Below are 24,000 nucleotides of genomic sequence, written 5' to 3' on the forward strand. Positions count from 1 at the left end.
CAGAGCTTAGCAACTCCTCTTGGCACATAGGTTAGTGGCAGGTCAGTGCCGCTTAAGGCCTCTCCCTAGGGAGGCCTGGGCAGTGGAGCAGACAGTGGAAAAGGCAGGGCTCACTAAAGGGGTCTTGACCCCTGGGCTAGGCCAGCTGAGACAGCTGCACAGACAGACACAGGCCCACTGAAGCCAGGGGTCACTTCTGAGCAGGGTGTAGGCCTGGGTCCCCCAAGAGGGTTCAACCTATCTGATGACCAGCTGGAAAGGGAAAGGTCAGCTTTCGATGTGGGCTTCATCCACACTGACCTCTCCTGAGACATGGTTCTGGCCACTCCTTTCACTGAACACTGAAAGGTGCACAGGCAGAGGGGTTGTGTCTTAGTCAGGGTTTCTATTCCTGCACAAACATCATGACCAAGAAGCAAGTTGGGGAGGAAAGAGTTTATTCAGCTAACACTTCCATGTTGCTGTTCATTACCAAAGGAAGTCAGGACTGGAACTCAAACAGGTCAGAAAGCAGGAGCTGATGCAGAGGCCATGGAGAGATGTTCTTTACTGGCTTGCTTCCCCTGGCTTGCTCAGCCTGCTCTCTTATAGAACCCAAGACTACCAGCCCAGAGATGGCACCACCCACAAGGGGCCTTTCCCCCTTGATCACTAATTGAGAAAATGCCTTATAGTTGGATCTCATGGAGACATTTCCCCAACTGAAGCTCCTTTCTCTGTGATAACTCCAGCTGTGTCAAGTTGACACAAAACTAGCCAGTACAGGTTGCTTGGTTTGTTTTGTTGTTTTACAATTATAGCACCCTGGAAAACCAGTCTCAAGGCCCACAGAATGGGGGCCCATGGCTCTGTAAGCCAGGGTGGTGTAAGAAGTGGTTCTTGGTTTCTTTGTTTGTTTGGGGGAAGGATACTAACTTCAGCAGTTAGAACATTTAATGCTCTTACACATGACCCAGAATTAATTCTCAGAACTTACATGGAGGCTCACAACTGCCACCAATTCCAGGGGCTCTAATGGTCTCTTCTGGCCCTCATGGAGTCCTGTACACATGTGATACACATAAATTCACACAAGTATACATAAATAACTAAATAAATCTTTTTTAAAAAAATGATTTTTGGACATGTCTTTGGTTTTCAATACAAAAAGAAAGAAGAGAGAGGGAAAGAAGAGATAAAAGAAAAAAATTGGGGTATAGATTTCTAACCATTAAAAATTGGGAGATTTGGGAGCTGGGGAGATGGCTCTGTGGGGAATGGCTTGCTGGACAAGCATGTGGAACTGGGTCCAGTCCCCCATGTGAAAAGCTAGCTGTGCCTGTACCTGCCCCAGACACACAATCCCAACAACTGGGAGACTGGGCTAGCTGAGCAGTGGTCTAGCAGATCGGTAAACCCCAGGCTTAGTGAGAAACCCTGTTTAGAATATAAGGAGAAGCTGGTGCCTTTAATCCCAGCACTCAGGAGGCAGAGAAGCACATGGATCTCTGTGAGTTTGAAACCAGCCTGTTCTACATAGCAAGTTCTAGCCAGAGCTACATAGTAACACCCTGTCCAAAAAATAAAAATAAAATAAAAAATACAAAACATGATCAAGGCATCCAACATTACCCTCCACATGTGCATACAGACATACACATCAACTTGAAAAATAAAAAAATCAAGAGATTTTACAGATCCCCATCCCCCACTCCAGATTTTTTGTGGTCTTTTGAAAATCAGTCTGGGAGATAGGGACATAGCTTAGATAGTAGAGTGTGCTTGCCCAAAACGCATGAAGCTTGTCTCCAGTAACAAATAAAAATCAAGGCTAGCCTGGTCTACAAAACGAGTTCCAGGACAGCCAGGAGATCTTGTCTAGAGAAACAAAACAAAACAACAAAAATCAATCAAACAAACAACAATAAAACCCAAACTCAACAGCAGTGTGTGTGTGTGTGTGTGTGTGTGTGTGTGTGTGTGTGTGTGTGTGTGGTGGCACATGGCTGTAATCCCAGGATTCAGGAAATGGAGGCAGGAAGATCAGAACAAGGTCACACAGTGAATCAGGGCCAGTCTGGGCCGGTTCTGAACAGAAAACCAGAGTCTGGCTACACTGGACACAAACACTGGATTGGGACCTAGAGTCTCCAAGGCGAGCACCCTCCCCTGCTGTTTGCTCTGGATCCACTTGCGCAGCCTGGAGAGACAGACACCAGTCCTTTCAGGCTTGGCACACAGAAACAACTTCTACCTCTTGGGAGTTTTGACAGGTTACAGGGGAAGTTATACAGGGTCTGAGAGCTGGGGTATCTGGGAGCTCATCCCGCAGTGCCCCTGGGCCATCAGTGTCCCCACTCCCCACCCCCAGTCCACCCTCTTAGGCCTTCCAGGAGGACTAATCATAGCTGTAATTGAGCACCGACTGTATATACCCTGAGTGCTGTGCTGAGCACTTCATAGAGCCATGTCTCATTTAAAGCATGTTTTAAAAGCCTGAAGTGTCCAGATACCATGGCAGGGCAGGGCTGGGCATTCATGCTACTTTCTGGCTCACACCCACTGCCAGGGCTCCAGCCAGGAAATGAGGGAGATGAGGGAAATGCATGGTGCAAGCTTCTGTGAGAGTTGTGGCTGGGTTTTTGTCCACCACTGGGACTCAGCCAGCCCCACAGTGGGATTCCAGAGGTTGAACTTAGTTAGGTCCATACTGCTTGAGAAGAAAGGCAGGGAGTGAGTTCTCCAGCAGGGGTGGGCCCCTGCAGGGGGACATCTGCTTCTTGTCACCAGCAAAATGCAGTCCGCAGCTGTCCAGAGTGAGTAGGCAGGGCTGACACATGACCTCAGCAGCAGCATGGGGCTAAAATTAGAGAGGCCCAGGGCAGGTGGGGGCCAAGGCAGGGAGCTTCCAGCTCTCAATCGGGCTGCAGGCTTCTGAGTTGGCCACCACCAGCACTGGTGACAAAGATCCAGAGGGAATCCCCAGACTGAAACAGCAACCCTTTTGTCCTGGGGCACACTGGACACCTCTCCAGGCCCCAAAGTCACAGAGCCATCCCCGAGACTGCTGAGAAGTGGGGAATCCCAGGCCCACCCTGTGGGTTGTTGACGAGGGAGTAGACAGTGGAAGACGACACGTGGAAGGAGGAAGTCTCTCGCTGGTTGCCAAGCCAGCTCTGCTCCGACAGTCCACTACTCTGCTGCCTGCAAATGCTGCTCTTTCTCACGCTGTGGGCCCTGGTGCCTTGCCTGGTGTTGCTAACCCTCTACTTTCTCTCCTCCACAGGAGGGAAGAGCGGAGGAAACAAGAAGAACGATGGTGTGAAGGTAAGTCCCCAGGAGCCAGCAGGCCTGCCTCTTGGCAGAGATCTGCTGTCAGGCCTCAGAGAAGCCCTGGCCTCACCAATGTGGTGACACGTCAGATCCAGGGCCAAGCCCTCCCCAGATCACCCGGTCTGTGCTCCGGTGCCCACCTCTCACCAAGTTTGCTGGGAGCAGACTGGGGGATGACAGGTGGTCTGGGTTGCCCGGAGCACAGGAGAGGGGCAGATCTTGAGGAGGGCAGATCTGGCGCTCTATGGGGCTGGAAAACTGTGCAAAGGTGCAAAGGGGGACAGACATGGTCACTGAGGTGACCTCCTCCTGCCCAAGTGTGAGGGACTGGATGGACCCTGGCCTGTGCATATACTAATGTAGCTTGTGAGGCCCATGGAAAATGGGCAGCTATTTATTTCACCAGGCGTTGGAATCCTGAGGGCCCTCTGCTCCACCAATGCCTGTCTCCCTGTGCCCACCCCTGATGCCCAAGCTGCCTCTCTCCATACTTTCTGGCCCCTCTTTCCTGTTTTTTCTCACTTCTCCCTCTGCTCTCTGGGGTCTAGTCCCTCTGCTCTGTGCAGCCCCCTCCTCCTCTGCTACCTGACTGCCTCATGGAGGGTCTCACCCCTGCGGAGACTGCCTTATTCTGGACTCTGTACCCACCCACCCAGGACATTAGAAGGTGTGCGGTCCTGAATGGCTTGGGTGGCCATTCAGTGTGTGCTGGTGGCTGCACAGCTTCATTTAGAATGGCTATGGGCTGCCTGGGACTGCATGGGGGACAATCTGGGCCGGGGAATCTCAGGCCGGAATTGGGTTTCCCCTCTGCCCATCCCCCCTTCTCCACCTTAGGTTCTCTTAGGTGCCTCAGGTGGGATGTGGACTTGGTGATAATTTCCGAGATTTCAGCTCTGAAAATATGCACCCTCCCCCTAAACAACCAATCTCCCCAATCTGACCATTCTCTTGTCTCACTGTGTGTGCTTGAGGGCCGGGGCTACACGCTGTGCAATGACGCTTGGTCAGCGGCAGACCTTATATGTGATGGTGATCTTCAAAGACATTGGAGCTGTGAAGTTCCTATTGCCTAGCAGTTATACTATGCCTCCCCCCCCCCCAACTTTTTCCTTTCCTTGCCTTTTTAAAGACAGAATATCACCATGCAGCCCAGGTCAGCCTCAAACTCCCCATCTTCCTGGTCTAGCTTTCAGAGGGCTGGAATCACAGGTGTGCACCACTATGTCAGGCCCTTGCCATACTTAGACATGTTTAGATTTGTCTAGATGCATAGTACTTACCAGATGTCTTCTGTATTTGGTATTGACATGCTGAGTGGACTTGGAGCCTAGGAGATATCATGTGGCCTAAGGCACCTATATAGTGGTCTAAGGTGCCTAAATAGTGACATAATCTATAAGGTGCCATAGAGTGACATAATGGCATAGTTTACCTAGGCATAAAGACACCTACATAGTGACATAGCATAACCACCTCATGACACATTTCTTAGAATGTGTCCCTGTCATTAAGACTATACATAATTATTTGGTTATTAGACAAAAATCAATGCTCTTCAAAATGAACCCTTTGGACCCAAATATTCTAGGGAGGTTCCTGGAGTTGAGAGATCTAGAAAGGGGAAGACCCAGTTTTCAAGCTCTGGGGTTTCCTGCAAGTATTTCAACCTTAACAACTCTATGCCAGAGTCATCGAGCTGGGTCAAAGAACTGGGTGGGCTACTGACACTTGGGGCATGGCTGGTTTAAGTCCCAGTGCTGGGTTTCCTTCTCTTCCTCCTCCTTGGATGGCCGTGACGACCAGCTGGGCTAACACATGTTGAGAGTGTGAACAATGCTCACGTGCTCGGGAAGCCATCAGATCAGGGATATCTTTGCTGTTTTGCGTGTCAGGCTCTGTTTTCTCTTGAAAACAAAGCACGCTCTTGAAAACCTCAGATGAAATTTGTCCCAGAATTAGCAGACATCTTGTGGTGGACCCTGCTCTGCTGTCTGAGTGCCCTTGAGTCAGCTTTTGCCCCCAACTTGAAACGGGTACTAGAGGGATATACCAGATGGGGGCGGTAGGTTGACGTGTAGCTGTTGAGTTGGGGTATCCTGGTCTGAATTGGCCCTGGCAGACTGTTGAAGAACTCACATTAGGTCTGGCAAACTGTTGAAGGGCCACCTGGTTTGGGATCAGGAGAGGCTCATGTTGAGGCTGAACCTCTAGATCTAGCTGCCCTTGGGCAGAGGCATAAAGGAGAACTGGCCAAGGTTAAGAATTGCTTATAGCATGGTACTCTCTGCTAGTTACCGGGGTGATTTCTAGTGAGCACAGCTGGACAAAATGCACCCGCTTCTTTCAAGATAGGGCACACCCTTAGTGACTTCTCAGGGTGGCCTAGATGTGGCTGAAGAGAAACTCAAAGGTTGTTCCTGGCCTAACCACCCCTTCTTAGCTCCTTCCTTTCCTAGACATGGAGGAGGGAAGAGTAATTGGGGGCTGGCTTAGGACTTGGGGAACTTGGCTGGCTATACCTTGCTCCTCTATGGAGTAGAGACGGTAGCAGGGTTGGGGAGGTAACAGTTCTACATTCAGATCCTTAAGTCCAAAAGCCATGGGGTTGAGTCGGAACCTCACTGATGTCTTCCCAGGGGTTGACCCTGGTCCTGCTATCTCTACCAGGAGAGCGCAGAGTTGTTTATAAAGTCTGGTGAGGTGGTCTCACCAGAGAGGCCTCTGGGAGCTGCATCAGACAGACACACCCCAGCTTGAGAGGGAATCCATGCTCTCTCCACACAATCTCTACAGTGGTGTGCTGAGAGACAAATCGTTCCCTGTGGAGCTTGACTGGAGAGGCCGTGCAGCCTGTTCTGTCTCCGAGGGAAGTGCCATGGGGCCTGACTGACAAGAGCTCACTCTCATCATTCTTGAGCCTTTCCGGGCTTTTCAGGGCCAAGATGGACTGTAATTCCTTTCTGCAACCCTTGTTGACCTCAGAGCCGGCTCTAAGATTCTAGGAAGAGCAACTCTGCTTCTTGCTGATAGCCCCGACTTTCACCCCAACTCTCAAGTGCTGGTCAGGTGGAATAACCGTCACCAGCATTTGTCACTCTAGGAGATACAGTCCCTGTCTCCACGGAGCAGCCCTGGCCTCCTCTAGGCTTGGTTTCCATAGGAGTAGCCCATTGCTCCCACCCCTCACCCCACTCACTGCCCTGTTGGTGTCCCATCCGTGCCGTTGTCCCCCTCTCCCCCATGTCCCATCCTGTCACTGTGCGTCCGAATCTGATGCAGTCAGTCTCTGCCCTGTGTTCCCTCTCCACGTCCCGCCTGGAACCTTTCGGCCCATGTGGTTCTCCTCAGGTTTCTGCTGACGGCTGAGCTGTATCAGCCTGTCCCCCTTCCCTACACACTGTCTGGCCAAGATGCAGCCATGGAGGGAGCCAGCATAGAGGAGAGGAGAGGAGAGGAGAGGAGAGGAGAGGAGAGGAGAGGAGAGGAGAGGAGAGGAGAGGAGAGGGAGAGAGGGAGAGAGGGAGAGAGGGAGAGAGGGAGAGAGGGAGAGAGGGAGAGAGGGAGAGAGGACGAGAGAAAGAGAGAAAGAGAGAAAGAGAAAGAGAGAAAGAGAGAAAGAGAGAAAGAGAGAAAGAGAGAAAGAGAGAAAGAGAGAAAGAGAGAAAGAGAGAAAGAGAGAAAGAGAGAAAGAGAGAAAGAGAGAAAGAGAGAAAGAGAGAAAGAGAGGAAGAAAGGAGCAAATGCCGTGCTTTGTGATGAAGCCTCACTACCTAGCCACCTGGGCAGGTGAGCATTCAAGAGATAGAAAGCTCTGGTGAGGTATATTGCCCAGCGTGTAGAGGCCCTGGTTGGTTAAAGGGTGCACATTAGCATATAGATGGAATATAAAAGCAGGTAGCCCCAAATCCAACCTGAGTCTCTCAAGGCATACCCAGCACTTATTGCAGCGCAGGCCTACACTGGAGAGACCTTTTAAAAGAGACCTTAAGTCTCTCCTTTACTCTCTTCATGGGGTAGTAGGCAAGGGGCTTCTGGCTCTCAGAAGGAAGGGTGTCTAGGACAGCACCAGCCTTTGAGGAGAGTCTGTTTGAAGTTCTGGGCAGAAGAAGGGGCTTTACCCTCAGTGCCCGTGTTTCCCTTCAGCATGGCTTTAAGAGAGCCTGGGAAGACTGTCGTCCCTCTCAGGGCTCCCATCTGCCTTCTCGGGATGTAAGTGTCACTCAGGACCCGTATTCGACCTATGAACAAATCTTCAAGATGCTTGGCTCTGAGAATTGAGTGAGGGAGAAGCAGCCTACACTGCCCCCACCTCTTCCTTGGATCCTGTAGCTAACGCAATGGTACAGTCCGAAAAGACTAGACTAGGCCAGCTGGCAGGGCCACCAGGCTCAGGGTCTGGCTGTGCCTCAGTTTCTCTATCAGTGTAAAGGGGCTGAATAGCACAGTTGCTGAGAAGTCATGAACACAAAGGGATTGCCAAGGTGCCTGCAGAGTCACCTGAGCATATTCTTGAAAGTGGACATAACCGGGTTCCACCAAGAAAGACGTCATCAAAGTCTTCAGAGGGGACCTGCTCTTCTGTATAGGACTCAGTAACAGAGCGCTTGTACAGCATACCCATGGCCTTAGGTTTCACGAGGAACAAAAAACAAAAAGACAAGCTTCCCAAGTGGCAGTATGCCTAGGAGTGGGGTCTGTTTAGAACAAAACCATGGGGAATGTGGGGCTCATCTCTAAGTGTGAGCATCCTGCTGTCCCCTAAAAGGACCAGGCGGCCAGCATCTAAGATCCAAGACAAACTTTCCGATTAGAGTGAGGCAGGGCAGACAGCCCTAGTGGAAGGCAAGCTTGGCCTTGAACTCAGAGCTTAGATCGGTAGAGCCAGGTACAGGCTTGAGGACCCAGAAAATACCAGGCTAGACGTCGCTGATCAGAAAGGACCACAGGGGATGGCCCCGAGGCCATCCTCCTTCCCGAGCTCCCTGCCGTTTTCATGCTGTGTCTTTTCCTGTCCCATCTCTTCTCCTTGTTTTTCCAGAAAAGAAAGTCCAGTTCCAGCGTTCAGTTAATGGTGAGTGTCTGCCGTCTCCCAAACACGGGTAAATGCTGGGCCTCAGACCCTTGCTCCCTCGCTCCTGCCTCTCTCCTGCAGGCTGCACAGGAACCCAGGGCGGGGGAGAGCGTGCTCAGGGCATGCGTGGTACGTGTGTGTTGTGTGACAATATGTGTGTTGTGTGTGTGTGTGTTGTTTGCGTGTTTCTGTTGACACCTCCAACTCCATGGCCCAGACCAGCAGGCTGACAGCCGGTCCAAGGCCTTCCTCCAGTCCAAAGGTGGATTTGAACCAAGTCCAGTCCTTGGCTTCTTGCTTCTCCCCCCCCACCCCACCCCCGCTCGAAAACTCATCCTCAGGGCTTGGTTTGTGCCGTTTGCTGCTAGGGTGGGGCTTGGTTTGACCAAAGCAGCAGTAGGCATCATGGAGGCTCTCTAAGCTTGTGCAGGTCCACTCCAGCAGAGGAACCACAGCCATGCCTCTGTCTAGAGTGTGTCAGGGGTGACACGATGGCCCATGTACCTCTTCTTCTGGTTTCATGGCTGTCTCCATTGCGTGGTTTTTCTCCCCTCTGAAAAGCCCGCCTGCTCTCACACTGGGCCTGCCTCTCTCTTTCTTCTTTTCCTGCCAGTGTGTGTATTTCTCTCCCATTCTGTGGCTTCCGTGGTGTCTTTCTGCTCTTCTCTACCCCTTCTTTGCCCCCTGAGCAGAAAGGACCCCCAAAGCCCCTCTCAACCTTCCCAACCCCAGAGAGGCCAGGGATCTCCTTGCAGGTACCGCTTTAGACTGGCCCTGCCTAGCTGGGTCCCGTCAGGCTGCAGGGGTTTGTATGAAGCCTCTGGACGGCAGAGCCTGGGAGGCCACAGAGCCCAGCGAATCACCAGGCAGTCAGGCAGCCAGGTTGCCAACCTAACCCAGACCCTCCTGCCGCCAGACCCTCCTCACCGCCTCCCTCTTCTCTTTGGCAGGAATCTTCTGAGAGCACCAACACCACCATTGAGGACGAAGACACCAAAGGTAGGGAGGCTTGGCCTGCTGAGCAGACCCCTCCATGTTGTTCCTACCTACCAGGCTATGGCTGGACTGGGCTCATGATAATGAGGACATGTTGTGGGCGTGGCTTCCCCAGACACTGCCCGGGACTGTGGGTAGACAGAAGGAACTCTCTCTTAACGTTAGCTTATGGGTTTATTTCACTTCACTCTGTCTAATCAGAGGACATTAACATATTTAAGCATTAGATGCACAGTAATAACATATATTTTCCATTTGAGATAAGTCATTTTAGGTTGTGGTTGTTGTTTTTGTCTCTTAATGACATCATTTTAAAAAACATGAATCAGTAAGAATAACTGGATAGAGCCGGGCGTGGTGTCGCACGCCTTTAATCCCAGCACTCGGGAGGCAGAGGCAGGAGGATTTCTGAGTTCAAGGCCAGCCTGGTCTACAAAGTGAGTTCCAGGACAGCCAGGGCTATACAGAGAAACCTTGTCTTGAAAACAAAAACAAAAACACCCCCTCCCAAAACAAAACAAAACAAAAAAGAATAACAGAATAGAGTACAAAAATCCAGGAAGTTCAGTCACAGGAGCATGCCCGTGAATTCAAAAGCAGAGGCGAAACTAAAGAAGCAGAGGTTTTGTAGTTCACGGCCTAGTGGTTTTCAGGTCAGCCAGCTGGGGTGGCACATGTGCAGTTTCGGTGCTTGAAGCGCCAGGGCAGAAGGAACACGAACTGAAGCCGGCTGAAACCTGGGCTCACATAAAACCTATCAGGCAGATAAGGGAGCAAGGAGTTCCATGTGAGCAGGAGACTGGAGAAGGAAATAGCAAGAACAGTCACCTTCAGCTCATGGATACTTAACTAAACCCTAAACCCAGGGTTCCATCTGGGCCAATACGCAGGAGTGTCCAGCCTGCAGTCTGCAGGCCACTTACAGCCAAGGGCAGTCGTGCACAACAGAAAGCCACAAGGTCACTTAAAACGCGACATCTTTAAAAAGCATCACTGAATTTTAATTTTATGCGTATGAATATTTTGCTGACATCTGTAAGCATCCTAAGAGCACAGCTGGTTTCCCTGGAGACCAGAAGCAGGCACTGGATTCTCTGGAAATGGAGTTACGGACGGTTGTAAGCAGCCACGTGGTGCTGAGAACAGAGCCGGGGTTCTCTGCCAGTTCTCTTAACCACTGAGCCATCCCTCCAGCCCTCAAACATGAGGGGTTTTATTGTTTTGCAACTTATAAAAACACTTTGGGACCGGATCGCATCATTCTTGCTTATAAACATTGCAGACTGTAGTGTTATTTCACATGTGGAAAGATTGGACCTGGGGCAGTGGTTCTCCACCTTCCTAATGCTTTGATTCTTTAATACAGTTCCGGTGACCCCCCCCCCCCAACCATAAAATAATTCCATTGCTACCTCGTAACAGTGATTTCACCACTGATATGATTTGTAACATAATAGCTACTATGTGATCCTGAGGGGTCGCGACCCAGAGGTTGAGAACCACTGGCCTAGAGCCTTTCCTGCAATCTCACAATTCACCATTCCACAAACCCTCTTCTCCAGGCAAGAATACAGGGCGGAGAATCTGGGCAAACTGGCTGGAGGTGGGGTTGGGATCTGAACCCAGGCATCTGCATCTATGCCCTGGTGAGCAGGCAGTGCACTCACTGGAGACCTCCGGGAAGGAGCGGTGTTCCAATTCTGTATAGGAAACAGAGACCTTTACTGGTTAACAAAGTCCCGTGGTTCCTCCTGGAGCAGCACCCTGCCTCTCACATTTCCCAAGTCAGGGAAACTAGAGCACTCAGAGGTCTGCACATTGGGGAAGGAGCCAGAGATGCCTTGGGTGGTGGTGGCGGTGGGGGTTGTTGCAATATGGAAAAGAATCACTGACCTGGAGGAAACTCACCTCTACTAGTTGAAGCAGTTGGTGGTTTTTTGTTTGTTTGTTTTGTTGAGATTTGATATTTTGCTGTGAAGAAAAATATACGGTGTGGCTAGAATTTTAGCTTGGTGGTAAAGCCCGGGGATGGGGGAAGGGGGCAGCAGAGGCTACAATGCAGACTTGCAGGTAGTTTTCACACTGTGTGCTTGCTTCCTGATCCCCCAGGGACCTGGGAGAAAGTGTGAGTTTGTGTCTGTCCCTTTCTGGTCATTCTCAGATTGGTTGGAGAAGCAGTCTAGCACTAGGAAATTGGTGCTCTGTCACGGCTCCATGGACCACCTTGCAAATGCGTTCTCCTAGGGAACTGCCTTCTGGCACCACTTAACACTCAGCCTCCCGGGTCTGTCTTTATCACATGCCCAACCTGACCCTATGCCACAAGGTCCCTGAGGATTAAAGCATGATGCTTCTTGGATATTCACCATATGGGAGACTCTCAGCCCCAGTGGGAAGAGATGGGCTCTGGGATTTCGAGGCGACTAGATTCTATTCCTGGCTTTAGGGCCAACCGATAGACACATTGTTTTGGCTCTATACTCCATTGGCTGGGTGACTTTTAACAACTTGATCAACCTCTCTGAGTCTCTGTGTTCTTAATAATAAACAGGTTATGATAATTGTAGCAACTCCTGCGATTTCGGTGCAGATGAAATGACAGTTGCATACACAGCGCACACACAGCATTTGCCACTTGGTGATTGCTTCAAAAAATCTTCATTTTTTTTCTCTCTCTTTTTTTTTTTTGTTCAAACCGGAGTTTATGGTTGAGTGACAGGAAACCCCATGGCATTTTCCTGGAGTGTCAATTGGATTCAAAGACTATTTTAAGACAAATATTTATATGTTAAACAGACAAAGTATTTGGAATAGAATATAAAATGTGTATTCACTGGTAGTGTAAAACAGGAGCTGTCAATGAAATCCACCTGGATGGTGACTTTGGGCTGTGCCCTGAAGCCCTACGTTTGCCGACAGCCTCCTCTACTTTAAAAAACCTGGGGGACAATTTGTCGTTATAGATGGGTGTGAGCCACCACGTGGTTGCTGGGAATTGAACTCGGGACCTTTGGAAGAGGTCAGATTTTAATTTACTTCTTTTTACAGCAGGAGGCAATTACGGTATTACTTATTTTTCCCTGTTACTGTGGCAAAAAAGGTGGTCAAAAGCAATTTTAAGGAAGGGTTTGTTTTTGGCCCAGTGTTTGAGGGTGCCGTCCATTACAGTAGGCAGTCGTGGCAGTGGGAGCATTAGGCAGCTCCGCAGGAAACAACAGGCGAAGCCCAGACAGAGGCTAGCGCTCTGCTCACTCTTTCCCTGTCGGCCAGTCCAGGGCCCCAGTGCCACAGGATGATGCCACCTACATTCAGGGTGACTGGTCCCTCTTCAAGTGAACCTTTGTGGGAACACCTTCAGAGACACACTCAAGGGAGTGCTTCTGTGGTGATTCTAAATCCTGTCCATGTGACAGATTATCTGATGATGATCTGGGACCTTGTTCCCTACCTCGGCTTCCTTTCCTGCACCAACGCTCAGTGTGCCGGAAGCGCCTCTCTGTGAGTGCAGATAAGAGCCCTTAGACCCCCCCCCCCTTACCACTCAGCGGATGTCCCCAGGGTGCCACACTATTTCCCAGCATTAACCTGTTCTTGCCAAGTGAGAATCATAGTCAGCTTGGTGGACTCTGATCCAGTGTTATGGTTAAGGCTCTTCTGGTTTCTTCCCTGTGCCCTTACCTCTGTGCACAACCTGTTCTCTACCAAGCTGAAGAGCTTCCCCAGAAGCTGGGTGGACACTAGGAAATACTAGTCAGGAGTGCAGGAGTGTATACAGTGTTCTGCCTGCATGTATGCCTGCAAACCAGACGAGGGCGCCAGATCTCATTATAGATGGTTGTGAGCCACCATGTGGATGCTGGGAATTGAACTCAGGACCTTTGGAAGAACAGTCAGCAGCGCCCTTAACCTCTCAGCCATCTCTCCAGCCCATGTGGTCTGATCTTAAGAGAGATTCTTTTTCTTCCTTCCTTCCTTCCTTCCTTCCTTCCTTCCTTCCTTCCTTCTTCTTCCTCCTCCTTCCTCTCTCTCTCTCTCTCTCTCTCTCTCTCTCTCTCTCTCTCTCTCTCTCTCTCTCTCGGTAGGATTTCTCCATGTAGCCCTTGCTGTCTTGGAACTCTCCCCTATAGAGCAGGCTGGCCTCAAACTCAAAGAGATCCACCTGCCTCTGCCTCCCAAATGCTTGGATTAAAGGCATATGCTACCACTGCCCAGCCAAGAGATTTTCTTCATCTCTCTATGGGCCTCAGTTTTCTTATCTGTAGGGGAATATTCCAGATGCTCTGGGTGAGGAGACCAGCTAGAGGTGTACAGTGAACAGCTAAAAGGCTGTTTGCATAGCAACAGGAGCTACTGGAGTCCTGGGAAGCCTCTATCAGAGTGGCCTTCTGGTCTACCAAGCACCAGGCCCTGGCCAGGACTTCCATCCCTGAGAACAAAGCTAGGGAGACTCCTGCTCTTGCAACTTTGACTTTTGGAAAAGGTGATGTCCTGGTGTCTGAAAGCATAGCCAAGCCAGCCCCCACCTAGCATTGAATTCATGGAGGTTCACAGTGTGACTCAAGACCTAATAGTCTACCATCGGGGACTGTGTATCACACGCAGACACATCCAGACAGCTTAGGGAGGTTTTGAAGACAGGTGCAAACCTGCAGTGGCTCTGGAAACCCCGTTCCTGAGAAGAGAAGCCTGGTCAGGGGAGGATGGAAACTGGGGAGCAGGTGCTCATTTTGGGGTCCTAGGAAGAAGAAAGAAGAGCTTTCATAAGCAGACTTCAGCTGGGAAGGTCCCAAGCCCAGGATGCATTCCTAGTCAGGTTTGTCTGACAGAGAGGTGGCTGCTGCAGCCATAACCTCTGTAGGACTGTATCCTGTGACCACAGCTCCAGGAAGCGTGTGCTTCGCTCAGCTGGAACCGTGAGGCAGGGCGTGGACAAGCTTCTGCTTCCCAGTGTGCAGATGGTAGATATGGCAGCTGTCTCTCAGTGAGTGCCGGGCCTTGCTCCGAATGCCTGAGTTCGGATATGATCCCTCACACTCTGAGCTGATATTGGCTGCTTGGAACACAAGCTCTCAGGGAGGGCTGCATGCGATCAACCTTTCTACCAACATTCAGAATAACCCTAAAATGTAGGTGTCTTAGTCAGGGTTTCTATTCCTGCACAAACATCATGACCAGGAAGCAAAGGAAAGGAAAGGGTTTATTCAGCTTATATTTCTACGTTGCTGTTCATCACCACAGGAAGTCAGGACTGGAACTCAAGCAGGTCAGGAAGCAGGAGCTGATGCAGAGGCCATGGAGGGATGTGACTTACTGGCTTGCTTCCCCTGGCTTGCTCAGCTTGCTCTCTTATAGAACCCAAGACTACCAGCCCAGGGATCGCACCACCCACAAGGGGACCTCCCCCTTCCCTTGATTGCTAATTGAGAAAATGCCTTACAGCTGGATCTCATGGAGGCATTTCCTCAAGGGAGGCTCCTTTCTCTGTGATAACGCCAGCTTGTGTCAAGTTGACACACAAAACCACAACAGTAGGTACTTCTGATATCTCCACTATGGGGAAACTGAGACTCAGAGTAGTCCTTTGCAGCTATGAGGTAACAGAGCAAGAACCCAAACCTAGGGAGCCTGGCTTCAAAATCCAGGGCCTGGACCACCACCTACCTCTTGATAGCAGCAGGAGACTAAGGCGCTGATTGGGGAAAGATGCTGGAGGACCCCAGAGCACAGGCAAAGGCTTCCACAGCCTGTCAGGAGCATGGGCGTTTGTTCTGCGTGGTTCCCTCTGATCCCACAGGGGCGTGGGATCTAATCTGTAGCCCCCATTAGCAAAGCCCATTTGTCCCATGACTAGTCTCTCTGCTTTTGCAAAAGCTGACCAGGAGCCCAGGGTCTGAGGCTCCCCTAAGAACATAGGTGTTCAGGTAACTTGGGCAACTCCAGAGATGACCAAGATGACAGCCCAGAGTCTGGTTTGGAGCGATCGGCTCATTTATCCATTCACTCCACTTGTGGGCATTGGGTACAACGTCTACCCTAGTGGGCCCCAGAAAATGGAGAACTACCCCCATGATAAATGCAATCGGCGTCTTTTTATACACATTCCCAGCACAGGAGATTCCAACCGGAGTCAGGGCAAGCCGGCAGAGAACAGTGTGAGAGCACCATTTCAGCTCTTTACTGGCTCATTATTCCTTCTGCCATTTCAGCTCTTCACTGGCTCATTACTCCTTCTGCCGAGCACACACTCCATGCCAAGGGCTACGCCAGGTATAGATGTGGGTGGAGCGCAGTTGTGATGTGGGGTAAAGCTCTGACACTCCACACGCTAAGTCCCTGGCCACAGCTGCTCACATTCACTTACTTGGTCTATACTGTAGCCTGCAGGGCCATGCAGGTTCCAGATTTCAGGGCCTCACTTCTATTCGCTGACATTGAGGTTTAGAGGCAGGTAGTGAGTGTGTGGGGCAACTGTGTGGGGAGAGTCTCATGAGAATGTGGAGTATGAACATATGGGTCAAAGCACCAGGGTCCTCTGGCCCGTGAGCCAGACTATACTATATGTTCTATGTCCTTGGGCAAATTGTGACCCTCGATGGGCCTCTGTTTCCTCGGTCACTCAGAAAGGACTTAGGGTTTCTGGCTTGCTATAGTTCTTCCAGCCTGGTTGCCTTTGGATCCCATCGCCTCTGAGCCTGAGATTGAGTGTCCAAGGTAGCCTAGGCAGCTGGCAAGAAAAAGGGCAAGTCAGAGTCCCACCCACGCTCCCTTCCCCACCTGGATCCTAGGCTGGGTGATGCTGAGACCTGCTAAGTCCACTTCCTGGGTTTGGAAGAGAGTTGCATCTGAAAGGGAGAGGGAAAGAGAGCCTGCACTAGACTAACCAAAATACCTTTTGTTCTGCTTTGCTGGGGCCCAGGATACCTGCTGGAGATGCCTTCAGTACTAAGGACCAGGCATCTCCTGCATTGTCTGACTGTCAGGGGTCTGGGAGGACTCTTAAGACAAGCTTAAGTGGGGGCTGCCAGCAAGGGCACTGCTTGTCATGAGTATCCACGATGGGCCAGGCTTGGGGACACTGCTTCACGCTCCCATTGTCCCACCCTCAGACCAGCTCTGGAGGAGGGCACATTTCTCACAAGCAGCCTGTCTTGTGGCCCTCAGCACCATAGCTCCAGAGGGCCCAGACTGGAATTTGGATGACGATCTGTCTATAATTCAAGCCTGAGTTCTTTGTGCTGTTGTCTAGGTCTGAGTGAATCTCATTCCAGGGTTGGCGATGCTGAGATTCAGGCCACCACACATCTAATAAGGAGACTGACAACTCTCTACCAAAACAAAACAAAACACAAAAATATCCCAGCTTCTTGTGTTTCCGTTCTGTGGCAGACAGGAGAAAGCAGTTGACCCTAGATAGTTCTAGACAACTCTGCCTGAATCTTAAGTCACCCAGATAGATCAAAAACTCCCCAAACAGTAAGAGATGACTTACTTTCCTTTGTGGTCCCTTGTTTGCCCATGGGGAAGCCCTGGTTTGTGACAGCCACTAAATCAGGCAACGTGTAACATTGCTTTGATTCACATGGCAAATCAAGGCGAATGGCAGAGACGCCTATTTTGGAGTCAAAACCTGGGTTCAAACAAGACCCAATTCTTTACCTTCTATAGCTCCGGGAACCACATTCCCCACTTCCCACCCCACACTGAGCCTCGGTCGGTGTCTTGTGTGAAATGGGGCTAATGATCGGTCTCTCTCAGGAACGAGGAAAGGATGGGTGAGCTCATCTGTGCGCAGTGTCAGGGCCGCGCAGAGCCTGCCTGGCACGTGCCGGGGACTCGGAAGCCAGGACTTGGTTCTTCATGACTATCACTGTCGTTATTTGTGTCCCCTCCTACCTTACAGTGCGCAAACAGGAAATTATCAAAGTGACAGAGCAGCTGATCGAAGCCATAAGCAATGGAGACTTTGAGTCCTACACGTGAGTTAGCCAGGCTCATTCTGCATGTTCGGCCTGGATTGGGTTCAGGGGGGCGCTATCCGTGGGTTTCTGAACCTACTCACTCTCTGCATGCAAATGAGGTGGGGCCCCTGTCTTTTCTGTTCCGCACTCGCCCGAACAGCATACGTTACTTCCCTTCCGGTCACTCTTCCTGACAGCCTGATTCCAGGAGGAGCTCTAAGTAAAGCTGGTTTGTTTGTCCCCAAGAAATAAGGGTGTAGCACGGGGACGGAGGGAATGGAGGCCGGTCCTTCTCCACCCTGCCCAGTGGGTCTGAGTCTTTGCCCTGGTTCTCCACAGGTCTTTGACCTCAGCTGAACGAGAACAGGCAGGAACCCAGAGAGTGTACACCTTTAGTGATCAAGAATGAGCAAAGTGGAACCTTAAACCCTCTGGGGAGTAAGGCACAATCTCAAACCGAATTATTCACTGCTCACAAACCTGCTCCAGCCCCTGGAGAGGGATGGCTGCGTGCATACGCTGGGCTTCAGCGCCCCCTAGTGGTCACAACACCTTTCTGGTCTGGCCCAGGGAGAATGGATGCTCTCTGTTCAATCCGTAGGCCTACGCATTTTGACCAGGGCTAATCGGGTCTGAACCTGGCAGTCCCACGCGTGCTTTTTGGTGGGTGGGGTTAATGTGAGGTGGGAACAGCCTGCCGACACGGTCTCAGGCTGACCGAAGCTTCAATGTACATTCTAAGCACAGGAACTGAGTTCAGTCATTGGAAAACCACTGGCTGTCTCTGGAGGAATACGGTATTTAAGAGGCACATGTATGAAGCCCAGGGTGCAAAGGTGTGCAGATGCCTGTGGTGCCCTGGAATTTAGCCTGGCATGCCAATGAATTAGCCCCTTAATCTCCCTGAACCTCAGTTTCTACATTTGTATGATGCACTTAGAGAAGGTAGCCTTCCCGTCTCTTGCAGAGACCCCTGACAGCCCATTCAGGAAGTTCTGCAGCAGGAAAACACTTGAGGTACCCTCAGAGGCTTTGCCTATCTCGAGCAAGGCTGGGCCTGATGTCCTGTTAGGAGATTTCCAGTTCTAGTGTGAACCAGAAGCTTAGCCCGTGTAGGAACACTTCCTGTCCTTGTCTTCGCTATGGCCACAGGGGTTTATGTTGTACCACAAACTATCCTCCAAGTATGTCAATGGGAGCTCTATCTGTGTTCTTCCCCCACCTCCGAGGTCACCTCAGAAGTCTGACGCCTGGAAGAGGGGCAGTTATCTGAAAACACAAGCTGACTTTTGCTGAGGCTCTCTCCTGCCACATTCTCTGCTTCCTCTCTGACGTCACCTTCCCAAAGATTCATTATTTTATGTGGCTGGGTGTTTTGCCTGCATGTTTGTCTGCCTCCCACCTGTGTGCCTGGTGCTTGTGGAGGCCAGAAGAGGGCCTGGAGTTGCAGATGGTTGTGAGCCACCCCGAACCTAGGTCCTCTGGAAGAGCAACCAGCGCTTGTGACTGATAAGCCATCTCTCCAGCCGCATAGAACTCATCTTCTTTAAGGCTTTTTTTCCTCGTTTAAAGCAGAAGCAACAGTCAGGGTGTTCCAGACTGTGGACATTTTTGCTCAAGTTATTAAAAAAAAAAAAAAAAAAAAAAAAAAAAAAAAAAAAAACGCACCTTCCTCCATGTGGTTTGGTTTACTCTCATGTAAAGTGACTTCACTCTTATACTCCAAGAGACAAATTAGGAAAAGCCCCTTTGGGTCACTGCTGGAGATGGAATGCAGTGTGGAGAATAAGAGCAAGCTGTGTAGAGTGATACCTTACCCTCTGCAAGGGCTCTAGAGGCAAGAATGATGGCAACCTGGTTATCAGTGAGTGGCAGAGCCAGGGCCTGAATGTGGGCTTCCTGGAGGTAGCCAGTGCCTACCTTGTGCCCACTCTTGGCAGTGCGTAAACTCCTCCTTTCTTGATCCCTCAAGGAAGGTGTGGTCATTTCCATTCACCCTCTAAGGGGCCGATGAGAAGCCACCTTCTCAGGTCCCTTTTTCCTCTGGCTTCCTTCCCCACAGGAAGATGTGCGACCCTGGAATGACAGCCTTTGAACCAGAGGCCCTGGGGAACCTGGTGGAGGGCCTGGACTTTCATCGATTCTATTTTGAAAACCGTGAGCAATCCCTTCTCTCTGGGGTGCCTGTCTGTTGTCTGCTCTCCTTCGTGTCCTGCTGGACGGCACAGCAGGGTGACGGGCAGGGCCTCAGGGGAGGCTCAGGAGCCAGTGAAGAAGGAAGATCCAGTGTGGACAGGGGTTGGTACCTTCCTGGCTTCCTCTCCATTCACCGCTGGATTACCAGCTGCTCTTCCTGTAACTGGGGTGAATCAGGGGTGGGTCCCCTAAAACCAAGGACAAATGAAAAGACTCCCTAGTCCTCTCCTGCCCTTTATCCAGGAGGGAGTTATGTGAAGGGTCTTTATTCCCATTTACATTCAGGGAGCCTTCTCTAACTCACACCGCAAGCCACAGCCATGTGGATGTTTGGGGTCATCCCAGATGCCCAGATGTACCATGATGGATCCTGGGTTATGCTGTACGTGACCTTATAGGAAGGGCGAGCCAGGGATTTCACACTGCTGTGCCCTATCTGTTTGTCTAGGTCTCTGTCCTGCATGTCTGTCCTTCCTGGACCTCTCCTCTGCAGGAGAGATCTCAGCAGCTTCGCAACCAGGGTGGGCGGGGTGCTGAGGCTGGGCCTGAGCCAATGAGCTTTCTGCTTGTCTGTGTCTTACCCAGGCCAGGGGTCAAAGAGGGACCAAGCCAAGGTTAGGATATGGAGGAAGGACCCCAGAGGCGGTATATCCAGTCTCCCCCTAAATGACAGGTACATATCACACACATGATTGCTGGTATTTTTAGGCACCATACATAGCATCAGCTCAAACAACAAGAGAGCCCTTCCTGGTTAGTTCTCATCGAGTGCCCAGGCAGAGAGAGGCTCAATTCACACCTCTTTGGCACATCCCAATTTCCCGCTTTTTCAAAGGGTCGTGAGAGCTCAAATGAGCTTGGGGCAAGAACAACCTATTTTCTCTTCACTGGGCTTACTGTCCCGTGTTTATTCTGTACCGGATCCATGACAGTGGTCGTGCTACAAAGTTTTCTTTAAAAGAATCACATTAGGGCTGGAGAGATGGCTCAGAGATTAGAAGTGTGTACTCCTGCAGAAGACCCGGGTTCAGTCTCCACTGCGAGTGTCATGGCATAACTGCCTGTGACGCCGCCAGCTCCAAAAGGTCTAGAAACCTCTTCCGGCTTCCACGGGCCGTTGCACTGAGGTGTGCACACTGCCCCACCCCCGACCAGCTCCCAGATACCTAAAAATAAAATCTTAAAAATAAACAAATAAAACATATTAGAAAACCAACCAGGAAAAATCGTCTCATGGAATAAGCACAGACGGCAGTCCCTTGTGGTTTAAAAATCGAAACACACAGGTGGTCCTGCAAGGACTCCAGGTGAAGCCCAGTCCTGTCGCTCAGAAGACATTTGCCACATGGCCAAGAGAGAGGACATGATTTGTCCAAGAGAAGCCACAAAGCACGTTGCGGACCTAGATCTGTTTCATTCTGGTGCCCTTCCTTTGCTGATGAGGCCATTCTGTCACCATAGCAGCAACTCCCCAGCCTCTGGACTTGCATCCCCGCTCCAGGCTTGCACCTCTCTGACTGACTGTATTTTAATTTACAGAGATTTCAAGCATTCTCCCTCCCCCCACCCCCCAACACACAAAAGCAGTTAAAGGATAGGTTACATTTTATTTTCCTTTTCTTTTTTAATTTTTAAAGATTTATTTGTCTTATGTATGTGAGTACACTGTTGTTGTCTTCAGACACACCAGAAGAGGGCATCGGCTCCCATTACAGATGGTTGTGAGCCACCATGTGATTGCTGGGAATTGAACTCAGGACCTCTGGAAGAGCAGTCAGTGCTCTTAACCACTGAGCCATCTCTCCAGTCCCAGAAGTTATTTTCTTAAAGAATCAGACCTGATCCTCCTCACTGAATGTGGAGACGCTGTTCTTAAGAGAGGAAGCTGGATCTTGGGTCCTCTTACCCTACTCTGGTTCCCCACAAATGGGATCATCGTGGTTGTCATTATGCCTCTGTCCTCTGGGAGCGCTGTTTCTCTGCTGCTACCCTCTAGTCTCCACCCAGACAGAGACCACCAAGGGGTTTAAATTCAGAAAGAGGCTCCTGTTTCTGGCCTGCTTCCTGCAGCAAGTGTCATCTCAGCACTGGCTCCTAGACTCTAAGCTTAACTTTTAGTTACTTCTCAGGAGGACTCATAGGGGCATGCCCCAGTATAGCCTTTCTGTCCTCCAGAGCTACCTCCTATTGTCTGTTCTTTCCTGCCCAGCATCTGACCTTGTCTCCCACCTTGTCCATGAGAAGGGGGTATCCTGGAAGCTGCTAATCTGGTCAAGCAACACCATGTTATGTCAGGGTCCCTGGGATTCCAGCCATGAGCAATAATGACAGAGCTTAGCCCCCACGACGACGCTGCTAAACTGTTTGTCCCTTCTGGAATGGATTGGGACCTGGCATGTCCCAAACCACACACTCTGAGCTCGACACTTCTGCATTTCTTTCAGAAATCAATAACTCGGACCAAGTGAGATGGTAGCCTTGGATTTAATTTCCATAAAGATTCACAGACAAGTCCCTGCCAGCCTCATGCAACACATTCGGGGACATTTAGGGAAGCCTCATGAACTTTGGAAAGGGGAAGCTTGGTGAACTTTAACCTCTAGAGTTACCATAAGGATCTACATTCTCTGTGTCTGAGAGCTCAGAATCCTGAGCCTGTTACTCTGTTTATCTGGTTGAGGGCCTGGGCACACAATGATTACAATACCAGAGGGTGGCTGCCACTAGTTGCTTCTTCAGTCTGGGGGGGTGGGTAGCTTACCTTCTCCAGGACATATGTAGTTCACAAATCTTTTTGGATAATAGAATCAGAATGTGTGGGTGGGGAAGAAAGATTGGTGTCACAGGGTCTCAAACCGGGGTGTCTTGGGTACGGTTGGAGCCATTATTTGGGTTACACTAGGGGAAGTGTTCTCATCTGAGTGGGAGCCTGATGGTGTCTGTCTACCCCTGGGTCACTGTCCTCCTGTGCTTTTGTTTTACATCTTAAGGAACAATGTGAGAGTTTCTAGAATACTATGGTGATGTTGAAAATGGAGGTGGGAACCAGTCCCAGGCACTTCGGTTAGTTGTCATGACAACAAGATCTTCCCGTGTCTCTCTAGCCCTAGAGAGCTCTATGACCTCACTTCATGATGACCAATACAACCCCCCAAAGCCGAAAGTTCGAAGACTCTGCAATTCCATTTTCCTCAAACCCCCCACTTATATAATTCAGTAGTCCGAAATAAGAGTAAACACAGGGTGGGAGATGTCTAGATTACAGACATTTCCGGTTTGCAAACTGTGTTACATTTGACTAATATAACAGTAGTTAAAGTGAAGGCTTTTCATATGAAAACCCAAAAGAGATTTCCACATTCTCTTGAGCATTACGGTGTGAAACCCATGGAAACCCAGAGGAGCTCTGGGCAAGGTGCCTTGTAGGGGGACATGTGTCCTCTTCATCATAGTCCCCCTCACTCCCTACTGTCTCCCTGGCCCAGAGGTAGAGACTCAGTTGCCATTTACCATCTTTTTTTTTTTTTTTTTTTTTTTTTTGAGACAGGGTTTCTCTGCATAGCCCTGGCTGTCCTGGAACTCACTTTGTAGACCAGGCTGGCCTCGAACTCAGAAATCTGCCTGCCTCTGCCTCCCGAGTGCTGGGATTAAAGGCGTGTGCCACCACTGCCCCTAACTGCCATTTAGTATCTTATACTCAGCTCGGCCTCTATCGTTTAACTGGTCCCAATAGGGATCTGTGTTAAAGAAAAATCAACCTTACCTGGTTCAGGAAATTGTCTGGAATCATGTTTTTGTATGGACAAGACACTGATTCTAAAATCCCCCCATGTTTGAACAATTCGGCACGTCCGAAGACCACTGTACCTTATCTGGGATGTGGTATCCTGTTATCTAGGTTATGTAATGGTTCTGCCTTGACTCCGGGGTAGCCGATCCCTGTTCCAGAGATCCCCCTGCTGCAAAGGCGTCAGGTAGACACAGTCTCCCTCCAAGGGGAAGCTGGAAGCTGAGAGAACAATGGAATGAGGCAGGAGTTCCTCTCTCCACCCCCCTCCCCACCCCCTACCTCCCTCCCTCCCACCCCCTCCCGGGGTTGCCTCTCCTCAGCCCCTCCCGTTCCTGCCCCTAGTGTGGTCCCGGAACAGCAAGCCCGTGCACACCACCATCCTGAACCCTCACATCCACCTGATGGGTGACGAGTCAGCCTGCATCGCCTATATCCGCATCACTCAGTACCTGGATGCAGGCGGCATACCCCGCACGGCCCAGTCAGAGGAGACCCGCGTCTGGCACCGCAGGGACGGCAAATGGCAGATCGTCCACTTCCACAGATCTGGGGCGCCCTCCGTCCTGCCGCAGTAAGGATTCTTTCTTCCTGAATCTCTGGGGTGCATTAAGGGTATTGCCTTAGTAGAGGGGCATGCCCCAGGGGAGTGGAGGTGGGGTGAGGGTGGAGGAGCA

At 50.6% G+C, this 24,000-nt stretch overlaps 1 protein-coding gene and 1 long non-coding RNA gene across 6 annotated transcripts in view; both read left to right on the plus strand.

Moving 5' to 3' along the window:
* The window catches only part of Camk2a (calcium/calmodulin-dependent protein kinase II alpha), a 62,846-nt gene that overhangs the window by 35,351 nt on the left and 3,495 nt on the right, over positions 1-24,000 (plus strand). Inside the window, exons 13-18 of one of the 5 annotated variants that reach the window (XM_006525541.4) lie at positions 3,266-3,306; positions 8,354-8,386; positions 9,337-9,385; positions 17,283-17,358; positions 19,403-19,497; positions 23,669-23,897. In XM_006525541.4, the coding sequence (XP_006525604.1) occupies positions 3,266-3,306; positions 8,354-8,386; positions 9,337-9,385; positions 17,283-17,358; positions 19,403-19,497; positions 23,669-23,897 (523 nt within the window). Of the gene's footprint in view, positions 1-2,896; positions 3,307-8,353; positions 8,387-9,336; positions 9,386-17,282; positions 17,359-19,402; positions 19,498-23,668; positions 23,902-24,000 lie in introns of those variants that run through there. The other 4 variants (NM_009792.3, XM_017317805.2, NM_177407.4 and 1 more) reach the window with 4 other exon arrangements.
* Positions 19,504-20,709, plus strand: Gm46632. The gene is made up of 2 exons (XR_001782489.1): positions 19,504-19,638; positions 20,122-20,709. It is a non-coding gene; the product is annotated as a predicted gene, 46632 (long non-coding RNA).

This window comes from Mus musculus, chromosome 18 (genome assembly GCF_000001635.26).
Source record: "Mus musculus strain C57BL/6J chromosome 18, GRCm38.p6 C57BL/6J".
Taxonomy (NCBI): domain Eukaryota; kingdom Metazoa; phylum Chordata; class Mammalia; order Rodentia; family Muridae; genus Mus; species Mus musculus.